Source organism: Miscanthus floridulus, chromosome 8, assembly GCF_019320115.1.
Source record: "Miscanthus floridulus cultivar M001 chromosome 8, ASM1932011v1, whole genome shotgun sequence".
In the NCBI taxonomy this organism is placed as follows: domain Eukaryota; kingdom Viridiplantae; phylum Streptophyta; class Magnoliopsida; order Poales; family Poaceae; genus Miscanthus; species Miscanthus floridulus.
Genome location: NC_089587.1, coordinates 184,729,972 through 184,743,702, shown reverse-complemented (window position 1 = coordinate 184,743,702; position 13,731 = coordinate 184,729,972). Strand labels below are relative to the sequence as shown.

General features: G+C 48.8%; 2 protein-coding genes across 2 annotated transcripts; one reads left to right on the top strand and one right to left on the bottom strand.

The window, feature by feature from the left end:
* The first annotated feature begins 588 nt into the window (after window positions 1–588).
* Window positions 589–5,166, top strand: LOC136474262 (pentatricopeptide repeat-containing protein At1g33350). The gene is given in 5 exon segments (XM_066471850.1): window positions 589–2,480; window positions 3,233–3,450; window positions 3,579–3,689; window positions 4,108–4,215; window positions 4,487–5,166. A coding segment is annotated over 1 exon segment (1,587 nt). The 5' UTR covers window positions 589–667; the 3' UTR covers window positions 2,255–2,480; window positions 3,233–3,450; window positions 3,579–3,689; window positions 4,108–4,215; window positions 4,487–5,166.
* A 609-nt stretch (window positions 5,167–5,775) lies between these two features.
* On the bottom strand, window positions 5,776–7,442 carry LOC136474261 (ammonium transporter 1 member 2). Its single transcript, XM_066471849.1, has one exon. The coding sequence runs from the start codon at window positions 7,350–7,352 to the stop codon at window positions 5,886–5,888; it is 1,467 nt and encodes a 488-aa protein (XP_066327946.1). The 5' UTR covers window positions 7,353–7,442; the 3' UTR covers window positions 5,776–5,885.
* Between the last annotated feature and the right edge of the window lie 6,289 nt (window positions 7,443–13,731).

Here is a 13,731-nt window from a genome sequence, read left to right as displayed (position 1 = left end):
TTATGGATGGGATGAACCCATGTGCTGTTTGGTTGAGAAGGCTAGATTTTGGTTTCGCCGAAGGAGTGAAATGAGACACCAACTCGTGGGGGCCACATGGCAGCTTCGTACCCCTTCTTCTACCCCACGTAGTCCGACATCGTCCTGATCTTGCCCGCACGCCCCGGCCCACTGCTCCTCTGCGGTCGCAGCTAGTCCTCCGCAGCCCGCTCCTGCTACTCCGTCTAGATTTGCCCGCTGCCCGTTCTGTGGCTCCTCCGCCCGGCCGCTCCAGCTCGCCAAGGTCATGTCGCCTCCGCAAGCCCAAGTCGTGTTGGCGTGTCGCCATCGTCATGGCAGGCGTGTCGTGCGAGACGAAGTGGGTCGAGCCAGTTTCTTCGATTTGGACGGACGGATTAAACCCGCATCCTAGAGAAATATTCCACTATTGGTCGAACCTAGACTAACTAATCTCAACCAAACACATGTAAAAATGGGTCCAACCCAACCCAACCCGGTTCAAGCCTGTAACCAAACACAGCTTAGAAAACAAGCCTAGCAGCGGCCCAGCCCGTAAAAACACCCTCCAAGGTCCAAACCGACTCCCACGAACCACGAGAACCAGAGAGCCCCCTCCCGCGCGGCCGGGCGGAGCCGGCGCCACCACACGGGACGGGATCACGGGACGATGCGCTGCTCGCCTCAGCTATCCCGCCGCGACTTCGTCGCCGTGCTCTCCCGCTGCTCCACCCGCGCGCACCTCGAGCAGCTCCATGCCGACGCCTTCGTCACGGGGTGCGCCGCCGCACAGACCACCACCTTCCACCTGCTCCGCTTCGCCGCCCTCCGCCTTTCCTGCCTCACCTATGCCCGCCACCTCTTCGACGCCACGCCCCACCCCAACGTCTTCCTCTACTCCGCTATTCTCTCTGCATATGTCTCCGCCGCAGCCGCGGCCTCACCTTCATCCTACGCCCACGCCCGCGACGCGCTCGCCCTCTTCTTTCGCATGCTTCGTCACTGCCGCCCAGCGCCTAACTAGTTCGTGTACCCGCTCGTGCTCCGCGCTGCCTGCGGCGTCGGCGTCGGCGTCGGCATTGTCAGGTCGATCCACTCCCACGCCTGCAAGAGCTGCTTCTGTGGATACGATGTCATAAGGACCTCACTCCTCGATGGTTATTCGAGGCACGGTATGATGGCCGACGCGCGCAAGCTGTTTGACGGTTTGACCGAGAGGAACGTAGTCTCCTGGACCGTGCTGGTGTCCGGGTATGCAAGGGCAGGGAAGGTTGGGGATGCGATCGTGCTCTTCGAGCGGATGCCCAAAAGGGACGTGGCTGCATGGAACGCAATCATCGCAGGCTGCTCTCAGAACGGGCTGTTTGTGGAGGCGGTTGGGATTTTTGGGAGGATGGTGGACGCGGGGTTCTGGCCAAATGCAACCACCGTTTCTTGTGTACTATCTGTGTGTGGGCATCTTGGGATGCTGAAGATTGGGAAGTTGATCCACTGCTACGCGTGGAGGACCTGTGTTGGTTTTGGCTCATCCGTTCTGAATGGGTTGATTGATATGTACGGTAAATGTGGGAATCTGGAGGGGGCAAGGTGGATCTTTGATGAGGTTTCTGATAGAAGCCTAGCAACTTGGAATTCTCTGATCAATTGTCTGGCACTGCATGGGCACAGCAAGTGTGCAATATCGGTGTTTAATGAGATGAGGGGTGAAGGGATTGAACCTGATGTGGTTACTTTCGTTGGACTGTTGAATGCATGCACTCATGGAGGGTTCGTTGATGAAGGCATTAAGTACTTTGAATTGATGCAGCATGAGCACAGACTTGAACCAGAGATTGAACATTATGGGTGTATCATCGACCTTCTTGGTAGGGCAGGCCGGTTTCAGGATGCATTGAATGTTATCAGCGATATGAGAATTGAAGCAGATGAAGTCATATGGGGGTCATTGCTCAGTGCATGTAGAGTACACAGACAAGTAGAACTTTCTGAGTTAGCAATTCGAAAGTTACTAGAGTTGGATCCAAATAATGCAAACTACGTGGTGATGCTGCCAAATGTATACAGTCGCTTGTGGGAAGAGGTGATGAAAGTAAGAAAATTCGTGAAGGAGGAGAATATAGGCAAGAAGCTGCCTGGTTGTAGCTGGATTGAGGTGGACCGCAAGACACACCGGTTTTACTCTGGTGATGATGTTCATCCTGAGTCAGAGAATATATATGACACTCTTGAGGATTTAGCTGCCTCAATGGAATTATGAAAAAAATATACTGCCAGCTAACCATGTTTCCAGAAACTTGCATAGCTGCATAACTTTCATAAATTTTCTTCATTATTGGAAAGTCATGAGCTTAACTTCTGTGTGGTAAACAAAGTGGGCTTCCCTAAGACAAACATTTGACCTAGCTCACACATTTATTGGAGGTAAACAAGAAGGTGTTCCATCAAAGGCTCAAAGCCTTGTATCAAGCTACGTCATGCAAGAGGTACAGCAAAAGTTAGTTCTAATGCAAAAGTTGATTCATATTGCTCATTCAAATTATCTATTTGCAAAGATACTTTATTTATCTTCTTCATTTGATGCTGGAGTAGAAGTGCTTCTATCAGCTGTATATTCAACTCACATGAAGAGCTTTCTATATACCATTTACACTTTCTTTTTTGGTCTGGCCATTTACCCATTGCTTCATGTTCATGTTGCCTGTCAGTTTGGGGTTGTATTGCCTAACATGTGCTTTCTTTTCCCTTATGGCCGTTTAATTGCTAAATTCCTCATGGGGGTGGCAGCTATCCTCTTATCTTCTATTTATGAATTGCCATATTTTACATGCCAACTAGAGATGGATTGGTGCCCACTTTCATATCCCCTGTTGCCTGCAAAATAAGCCCAAACACGCGGAAACGAACATATGCTAATGAGGACAAGAGGCCACAAATGATTGATGCTGACTCTGTAATATGTGGCAGTAATCATCTTTGAAGAAAAAGAACCGATTTTGATTATTCCATATTTGTCCCAACATGTGCCAGTGTGTTCTTAGTTTGCGGTGCCAAACTGGTGGGATAATCACCCAATTTAGTGTGATATTGATACATTTTGTGTGAAATAATTGAAGCAAACTAAAAAGGTACTGTGAGATTGCCAGTAGTATATTTGTCTTATTATTTCTACTGCCAGTATAACAAATTACCATGCTTTGGAACTATCTTGTTGCTGATAGTTAATGCTTCCACACAGTTATGTAGATGCTGATGATAATGGAACTTGGGAAGGTTGATAAGAAAAATGAAAAAAAATCAGAATCCGGAGTCTGGAGAAGAGCCTTGCGATTGCTGATAGAATGATAGTCAAACTACATCTTTTACCATTTGTGGTGTCCATTAGTGATTACTGGTTTGATCTTGACATTTCACAACCAGTGTATATAGTGGAAACGACTGAAGCAAACTAGAAAGGTGTTGTCCAGTTACTTGAACCAGTAGTATATTTTTCACATTCATTGTACTGTTGATATAACAAATTGCCATTTTTGGAACTGTCTTTTTGTTGGTACTCAATGTCTGTCCACTGTTCTTCAAATCAGATGAGAATGGAACATGGGAAGGGTAGATCAAGAAAAATGAAATTCAAAATCTGAAAACTGGAGAAGATCCTTCCAATCGTTGATGGTTAAGACATCTTTCCCTACACACCAGTTAGTGACTACTTTTTTTGAGCCTGTCATTTCACAACAGACGTTGCTCCATAGCTATGTTTATGGCTTGTTTGATTGCACTCTAATCCACCCCAAGCCATGTGGGTTGGGAGGGCACCTCAATCCTCCCAACCCTTAGGTGGATGCTCCTGAGTCCTGACCTAGATACCCTGTTCCATTTAGGGGTATTTGGTTTGAGTACTGAGAGGATGATGGGTCATTGATCATAGCTCTGAACCTAAGCCTCTTGTTTGGTACGAGGAATGGAATGGGTTGATCCACCACCAATTCACCACCTCCTTTGTCACAAGCATATTGTTAGCATGATTTGAGGAATTGTGTCATTGCACCAAAATTCATGCATTGATCTTCAAACAAAGTACAAAATGCCTTATTAAAATCATCATGTTTGCCCAAGGGATGTTGCATGCTGCATCTTTGGAAGGATCATACGATCATGAGGCCCGAAACTGGCAAACTGTGCTACCTGCAGTTTAGTACACGAGTTTATCCTCATCTCTTCCTGGTACTTTCTCAACTTGATATTATCTCACACTTGGTAATACCATAATTATGTTATTGTTTCATAGGCTGGTTTTACCTAAACCTATATGCTCAGTGGTAATTAACAATCACTGTTATTTAGAGCGACTGATGAATAGTAACCTACTCAGCTTGTGATGGGAGAAGCTGAAGATGAACCGAATAAAACTGCCATCTATTGCCATTTACTGTTTCAGATTTACAGATGATAATTCCATATTTTAACCTACTCAGCTTGTGGAATTCCATTGCAGATGCTAGTATCAACCGTGCTGTACCCAACAAGAAACTTTGAATTTGCAGACGTGAGAGCTGTTTGGACGACCAATAACCCTCCTAATTCAGTTGAATGTATGATGGAAGTCAGAATCAGTTATACATCTTCTGGTATTACTAGCATTGGAAGTGCCAAAGGCCAAAAGCGTTTCCTTGGATGAACTGTGGTGCTATTGTCCTAAGAATATTTTGTGTCCGTGTTGTACCATTCCATAGCTGTTTCCTTTTTTGAGCTTAGCTGCATAGCTGGGTTCTTATTGGATTTATCCCAGTCGTCCCCAACATATTCTTCCAACTCAGAACTTTTCCTCTTTTTAACTTGTTTACCAATTCATTGTTTTTTTTTGAAAGGGTATCGATCCATTGTTGGTTCATGCCATCCTTTGATTGTATCACTTGGTGAAAAGGAGATTCTTTGGTCGAAGAGATTCAAGGCTCTGGATGGAGATAGGTGATGGTCGTCATTTCCATGTCATATCATCCAGCTCGTATATGGTCACATGGCATGATCATGTTGGAACATGGGTAAATGACCGCCCTACGTTTCCACTGCAATCCTGGCAGAGAAGATGTTGGTCGAAAAGGATGGTGCAGGTTATGGAACTGATTTGAAAAGTAGAATAGAAGAATAAAAGCACTCTATCGTCTTGGTCTGGAATGATTCGAATGCGGTGCAATAGCTTGCCATGTAAATCGCGAACGGTATATGCCACCTTGACCATCCAAAACCAGCCAAATTATTTGGTCAATTGCAGCATTTTCGCCCGTCCAAATAAGGCCTTGTTTGGATGTGCATGTATTCATCTCAATCCACGAGTGGATTGGAGTGTAATTAAACTAAGTTTTATTTCAATCCACTCCAACACATGTGGATTGAAGTGGATACACATGCATCTAAACAAAGCCTAAATGTAGGATAAGTGACTGGAGTGATATGTAGCCATGTCCTATCTCAGCAACTTCCATGCTGATGGTTTTTGTGATTCGTTGTGAGAGAAAAACATTGTACCTAGGCTGATAAGTTCAGCTTTGAGTTGTTTCTGGTGATCCGTTCAAAGGGGTGGGATGGATTCCATGTTTCGGAGCCGCATAAAAAGAAACCTGTGCGAAGCAGGGATGCCGTGAAGATTTTGCACAGATGGTCATGCAGTCATGGCAGCCATCCGACGGCCGCGATGATGATAGATCAGACATAAAAAACATCGTTGGGATATGCCATTCTTGGACCAATTTTGGCAGTCATGGTTGTTATTGTACAATCACCATGTAGGAGTAACATACTATGAGATTTTGAGATCCAACACCACACAAGAACCACCTGCGTGCATTCTGCACGGTGCATATGTATGTGTAATATAATTTGCTGGCACTATGCCACTAGAACTCGCCGCTGGACGCGGCCGCGATCTGCGTGCTCTGAGTCCCCTTCGGTCTGCTGCTCAAGCTCAAGTCGTCGTCGTGGTAAGCGTACGCGAACCCGCCGTGCCGCGTCTGGTCCATGCCGGCCAGCTCGTCCTCGGCCGAGACGCGGAGCAGCCCCAGCTTGTTGAGCGCCAGGAACAGCGGGGCCATGGTGACGCTCACCCACGCGGCGATCACCAGGATCATCACCACGTTCGCGGCCAGCAGCCTCCCGCCGCCGCCCATGAACAGGCCGTACGGCCGCCCCGGCGTGCCGTAGATCTGCTCCACGTACTCCCTGCGAGCGAACAGCCCCGTGAAGAGGACCCCCCACGCGCCGCACCCGCCGTGCAGCTGCGCGGCCTCCAGCGGATCGTCGAACCGGAGCCTGGCGGCCAGCGCGTTGAGCCCGATGAGCACCCACGCCGACACGAACCCGCAGATGACGGCCGCCCAGGGGTCGACCACGGAGCAGCCCGCGGTGATGGCCGCGAAGCCGCCCAGGAGGCCGTTGCAGACGTCGACCACGTTCCAGTGCCCCGTCTGGAGCCTCTTCCCGAAGAGCGTCGTGAGCGCCGCCGTGCTGCCGGCGAGGGTGGTGGTCACCGCCGTGCGGCCCACGGCCGACCACTGGCCGTGGATGCTGCCGGCGGGGCCGTAGCTCTTGAGGATGGTGAGGAACGAGCCGGGGTTGAACCCGAACCAGCCGAACCACAGCAGGAAGGTGCCGAGCACGACGAGCGACGCGCTGTGGCCGCGCAGCGCCACGGAGCGGCCGGCGTGGTCGAACCGCCCAATGCGGGGGCCCTCGATGAGGGCGCCCCAGAGGCCGGCGATGCCGCCCACCATGTGGACGACGCTGGACCCGGCGAAGTCGATGATGCCGGAGCCGAAGAGCAGCTTCCCCGACGTCCGTGACGGCGAGGCCCAGCCGTCGGCGGACCAGACCCAGTGGGACACCACCGGGTACACGAAGCCGGTGAGGAAGGCGGAGTAGATGAGGTACGCCACGAACTGCGTGCGCTCGGCGATGGAGCCCGACGTGATCCCGGCGGCGGCGATGGCGAAGGCCCACTGGAAGAGGAAGAAGTCGTAGTCGAAGCCGACCTGGGGAAGCCGCTTGAGGCCGAAGAAGTGCTTGCCGATGAAGCCGTTGGACGGGGTCCCGTACGCGAAGGCGAAGCCGAAGAGGTAGTAGAAGAGCGCGCCGGCGGCGGCGTCGAGCACGTTGGTGAGCATGATGTTCATGGTGTTCTTGGCGCGGACGGAGCCCGCGCAGAGCATGGCGAACCCGAGCTGCATGGCGAAGACGAGGTACGCCGAGAAGAGCAGGTACGTCGAGTCCACCGCCGACGTGGTGTCCGCGAACTGGTTGCACAGGTACTCCGTCGCGTTCGCCGCCGGACCCAGAAGCGGCGCGAGGGTCGTGGCGCACGTCGCCATCTCGACCGGCTTGCTCCCTCCTCCTTTGTCCTTCTCCCTCTGCAAGTCTGCAGTCTGCAGGGAGCAAATGAGCAATGGAGAGTGAAGATGTGCGGCTGCGGCGCGAGAGGGAACGGCCAACGGTGGCCTTGGATTTATAGGACGGAGGAGCCGTGGGATCATCATTCATCAGGAGAGGCGTACTAGTTGTCGTTGTCGTTCACTCGTTCTTTAGTTTGCAGGGGCCCATCTGGCAGAGAATCTTCTGCTGAGACTGGCATGTGAGCCCTCTACTAACACTGATGACGTTTTTGTTGAATCCGGGGGATCTGAACAGGTACCAGAAAATTGTGGTGGGATAATGGCCAGCACACATTGTACCAAATGTTGTGTACAGATACTCCATTACTATCTTGCACTATACAAAGATTGTGCAAGGCCTTATTTATTTTTGAAGCGACTAAGGCCCTATTTAGATCAACTAGAGTTTGTGTATTGTGGCTTTAAAAGATCTAGAATATGACATGAAAGCAGCTTTTAATCATATCTACTTCAGATTATAACAATCCCATAAGCTATCTTTACCAAGCTGTTTCTACTATACCTTGATCCTAAAATAAATCAAATTCTAGACTCACCTAAAGTCAAAATATCTCAAGTTAGACAAAATAAATGCATAATATATTAACATATTTGATTATATATCTAGTGATATTAATTTGGTGTCATAAATATTAATATTTTTATATAAATTTAGTTAAATATAAAATAGTTTGATTTAATAAAACACTCTAAAAGTTTATTTATGTTGGGACGGATGCGGTAGCTTTTAAGAACCCACAATCTACAAGCCGCTCTTCACAATCTCTAACAGTCTTTCAACATGAATCCAACAAATGGAATCATATCTAAACATGAATGAAACCAAAAATGTCAATGGCTCAATGTAACGTCTGTCTATCCAATATCTATGCACGCCATATTTGACTCTGAGGCTCTTAAAATGCACATCTTTCCAACTTAAAAAAATATAGATCGGATGTGAGCGCCGACCGACCATTTAATGTTGTGTATGTATTTCTATCTGCAGTATCTTCGTGCCATATATCTATCTGACATTATTGTATCCCTACTTCATCTGCATGTCTGCATGTACTGTTTTCAATGTAAAACCCCTTGAGAAAAAAAAAAAACACACCCTGATGTGTCACTGAAGTCAGGACTGCAAAGTCCGGCTTAGAGCATCTCCAAGCGTTTCCTAAATTCTTTCCTAATCATTGATTTTTAGCAAGATGAGAAAAAACATCTCTTCAACAACTTCTAATCCATTTTCCTAATCTTTTAGAACTTGAGAAAAATCAACCTGTTTCGCGTAAAATTACCCCCGCGCGTGTTTGTCGGCCAATCTAAAGGTAGAAGGACGTAGAAAGAATAAAGAGTAAGAAATGGTTCCTGATGTAAATATACAAGAGAGAAAGAATATATAAAAGTGGTTAGGATAATTTAGAAATAGTATAGGATTCCTGATGTAAAATTATCTTCTATATTTTAGGAGTGGATTATTAGAAACTCTTGGAGATGGCCTTCTTTATTATTTCTAATATCTTTTTAGGAGTTGTAAAACTTCATGTTTTTAGAAAGAAAATATTAGATACTCTTAGAGATGCTCTTAGAGCATCTCCAAGAGTTTCCTACTTTTTTCTCCTAAAAACTTATAGTTTGGCAACTCCTAAAAAGATTTGAGGAGGAAAAAAGAAGATCATCTCAAGAGTTTCTAATAAATGGCATCTTAAAAATCAAATTTGGTAATTATCATCGTCTTCTTCCTCTAGGAACCACGTACACAGAAGCAGGGCGGACGGGCGGCTGCCGGGCGAAGCAGGGCGCGGGCATCGGGGTCGTAGGGCTGTTTCCTCGTCTAGCTTGCCGCTGTTGTCGACGTCGGCGGTGCCGCCAACGGACCGAGCCGCTGTCCGCTTACATCCTCGCCGCCGACCGCTCCGCCTGCATCCTCCTCCAGGTTGTCGAGGCAACCTCCCGGACTTCTTCCTCTGCAACACCCACAGAAGTACCGTCACCATCCTCCCCCCGGTGCCCGCCTATATCAAGGCTAGTGAGGGCCTCGACATCCACCCCCACCTCAGCATCGGCCTCATCGCCGACCCGCACCGCCGCAGCCACTACGTGGTCGCCCAGCTCCACCCCACCACCTTCTTGTACCACCCCAACAAGCTCCTCTGCTACTCCACCGCCAAAGGCCAGTGGTTCGCCAGGCACCTCACCTAGCGACAGGCCCGCATGTGCAACCCCTTCTCCGAGACCGGCGTGCTTGCCCACGATGGCCGCCTCTGGTGGATTGCCCTCGTCTATGGCGTGTTCTTCTGCGACCCCTTCACGGCTCTCGGGTGCCCCGAACCACGAGGTGGCCTTCGCCGAAATCTGGGCCAACAAGACCTACGCCGACGCGGGCCTGCTGCCGCCCCATCGTCGATGCCTGGGGCGCGAGTGAACTGGGAGTCGCAACCGGAGCGTGACGGAGCTATGAGCGGCGTGCAGCCTCGCGAGGTCGAGGAGCAGGAGCATGTGGCCCTGCGCCGGGTACGGCCCAAGAAACCTGACTCGCGGCAGGATCCGCGCGAGGCCGATTGCGCGTAACTTTGCGCGTCGAGGGCTTAGTTTTTGGAAGCGCTAAAAGATTAGGAGGCGATTTTAGGAGCTGTTGGAGAGAGATTTTTTCACTCCTTTCTAAATATCAAGGATTAGGAGAAGGTTTAGCACGAAGGTTTTAGCATTCCCCATAGGCCATAGCAGTCCTCGTTTACTCTTTGAAGCAAATAAGTCGCCATGGCTATCAGGCGTTTGCTTCGAAATTGGCCACCACTGGTCCACTTATCTAATTCGTTCAGACGTTCACTGTCGAGTGCCGATCAGCAGCTCAGAACCGTGATGCAACGCAACAACAAATACTCGAAAGAATCATATCGTGTTCGCCTGGATCAGGGAACAATCACAAAAAAACAAAAGGAACAATCACAAAAGAGAAACCGTATCGTGTTCGCCTGGATCACGGAACAATCGCTAAGGGCACTCCCTGCTAAAAACTGTACCTAATTTCTATACCTATTAATTTTATAGACACTACGGTCCCGTTTGGCTTGCTGAATTTTGACTGAAACTGGCTGAAAACACTGTTATGGCTGAATTATTGTAAGAGAAAAACACTATTTCAACTAAAAAAAGCCAAATAAATCGACTTCTAGCTAAGCCGAACGGGGCTACATATAGAAATCATCATCCCAATAGATAATTTCTACTGGACATTTTTTTATCCAATCACGTACATTCTCTCTTCGTTCTCTATCAATCACATCCCTTTATGTCTTGGTTCTCGTGTAGACATGGTTTATAACTTAGACCCGGGTTCTACGATTTTTGCTCTCTCTCCTTAATAATTACCTTGCTACATTAGCAAATCGTTTAGGTGACAGTATAATTAATGTTTATAGAAACTACGATGATTTCTGTATTAGGAGCGCCCTGCAACAAACGATCCCGGCGATATGAGAAACGAAACGACACAAGCGACGTGGACCTGCGGTGATCCGACACAGCCGGAGAGGTCGTCGCCAATCGGCGTCGGCATCGCCGCGCAAAGTCCACGGCCTTCCGCTTTCGTTTTAGTAAAAAAAAAACGCTGACGCCGACGCCAGCCGGGAAGACTAAATTAACCGGCGCCATGAATGAACGAAAGGGTCCGATTTATTTGACAGTCTGCGCGCGCGCAGCAAGAGGATGCCAAATAATTTCCACTTGTGGCACCATCTCCGCTAGCTAGCAGCAAAGTTCCCTTTTGCAAGCGAGTAGTTTATGATGTGTCCAGACTCCGGAGACATAGATGTTCTTGGATTATTCATGTTTGACTTTGGATTAAGAAAAGTGCTTTTATGTTTTTCAAAGGCAAAATGATCTGACACCAGTACAACGACCACAACCGTTGTTAGACTATGGAGTTTTTCAGGCAATTGGCCTCTGCTGCCATTTGCTGAATCGTGAACCTGCTATAAAGATTCCCATATTTTATTTGCCACGACAGCTGAGCTATTTATTGATCGGGTTTTCAGTCATTGTTAGTCGCAAAAGTCCAGACGTACGAACAGCGGCAATAAACATGAAACCAAGACTGCAGCCAGCGCGCGCCGTAGCCCACAGCTGCACGGTTCCTAATGACCAATCGATCAGTCGATGCGGAACACGATGGTCTGGAGGCACTGCAAGCCACCGAACGACGACGCGTCGACGGGCTCCTCGGGTCCCCTTGTCCTTGCCTCCGTCACTGGCGGCGCCGCCGACCTCACCCTGACCACGTCCACCTCCTCCTCGCGCTTCTTGTTGGCGCCGCACCCGGCGCCCTTCGTGGCCGCGGGAGCACAAGTGCCCATGCCCAAGGCGGCGGCGTCCAGGGGCGCCTCGCAGAAGACCATTGCCGCGACGAATGCATCCATGGATGCAATCTCGGCGGACGCTCGCGCGCGGGTCGCTGGTCTGCGCGGCGTCACCGCGTCAGCGAGAACAAGTCCCGGGCCCGGGGGCAGTGCTGGCGTCTTCTTGTTCGTTTCGTTTGATTGGGACGTCGGCGGGCTGGCTTTAAGCTTGCCATGGAAGCGGCGCGGACTTGGGTTCGGTTCCGTTCCGAACGCGGAAGCGAGCCGTACGTGAGAAGTCCGAGCGCGTATATTGGACCGGACTCGGCAATCTCACGGGCAATTGGTTGTTCGAAGGTTTGACGTGTTGGGTTGGCACGGCCGGGCCCGACCGGGAGCGAGGGGCTAAGTGGGCTGGCAAGAGCCCAGAGAGAAGGCAGCCAGGAGCCCACGATTTGAATTGGACCTTGCCGCTTTGGCTAATTCAGTTTGGTAACTGAGCAGTGAACCTTCGCTTCGAGCTCTTGTTTCCTCTAAAATGGCCCCTGTCTACCAACTTGAGAAATCGGGTTGGTCTTTATCTCCCACCTTTTCTGGTGGTTTGCATCCTCTTCTGGGAGACTCGTTGTCCGGCGATGTGATGGTCACTGGCCATCTTGATCGGCCTGTACGTTCAGTGGTGATAAAGCATGTCGGTACTTCCGATGTGCTGCTCATGGTGCCACTGAAAACTTCTGATGTTCCTTTGTTGGAAACGTGGTCGACTTCAGGACGACTGCTCCGATCGTCGGCGACGAGGACAACCGGGAGAACACTGCAAGGACCTTGATGTAATTTGTTTTTCTTTCAAGAATGTCTTTCTAAGTTTTGGGATGTAAACTGTCAGAATTTTATGTTAAATATAAATCCGGTTTCTCAAAAAAAAAAAAAACTACATTGCCACAGTATTTGCCTCCATTCTACGGGTGCGGGGTATATCCAAGCCCACTGTTGAGCACAGACCATGGAAACTCAACAGTCCTAGAATGCAAAATTGCAAAGCAATAAGTCATCCAACAAAGCAACATGCCAAATCTCTCTCTAACGTTGTGAGGAAAAGCCTGAAAGGAAGCTCGTCTCCTCCCCATTGTTGCTGACAAGGGCGAAAGCAGCGCCACTGCCACTGCCCCCCCTGGCCCCCTCCCTCTAGGAATTGACCAGAGAAGAGTGAACAGACGGTGACCATTAAAAATCAAAGACACTAGGGCAAATCTGATTTCATGAGCTTGTGGGGAGGATATACAGGGATATATTTGGCATACCCTCTAGATATGCCCCTTCCCACAAGCAACTCACATTGATAGTGACCACCTATGACAGCCACTTAGCGTTGTTTCTTCTGTGAATAAATTTAGAAAAATGTTAGCACCGGTGCCAAGTCTAAAAAAGTTAATCAACTCAATAAACCAAAGTATTTATCGCAAGAAAAAGGACTCATCGTACTTGTGACTAATATTAGGTCCGCCAAAACCTGTTCTGCGAGGAAAAGTCAACCACAACTAAGTTAATGTGAGGTGATGTTTGCTTACCTTGCAAATTAGTAACTCAAATTTGAAGCCATAACTATATTAACTTTATTAAAGCTTTGAACATTATTTATTTCGTTTTCCTTCCAAAAAAATGTATCATTTTTAACACTCTTTTTCTGGCAGATGCCGTGACAAGAACTCGAAGTTTGCCAACAGAGAACTACCTGTAGTACTCCATAATAGAATACGAGCCGGTCCTTTTCCAAAGTGACATTACTCGACGCGCGCAGATCGGGACAGGAATCCACGTTGATTCCTGCAAGTGCGACTTGTTGATACTCTACGGAGTACTTGATACCCAGCACCGAATTCGACATCAGAACAGAACTCCGAAACAAAGTGGACGCATTTTTTTAATCGAGTCACACGCACATCTGCATGTTGGCCTAATGGCTCCTGCAGTTGAAGCTG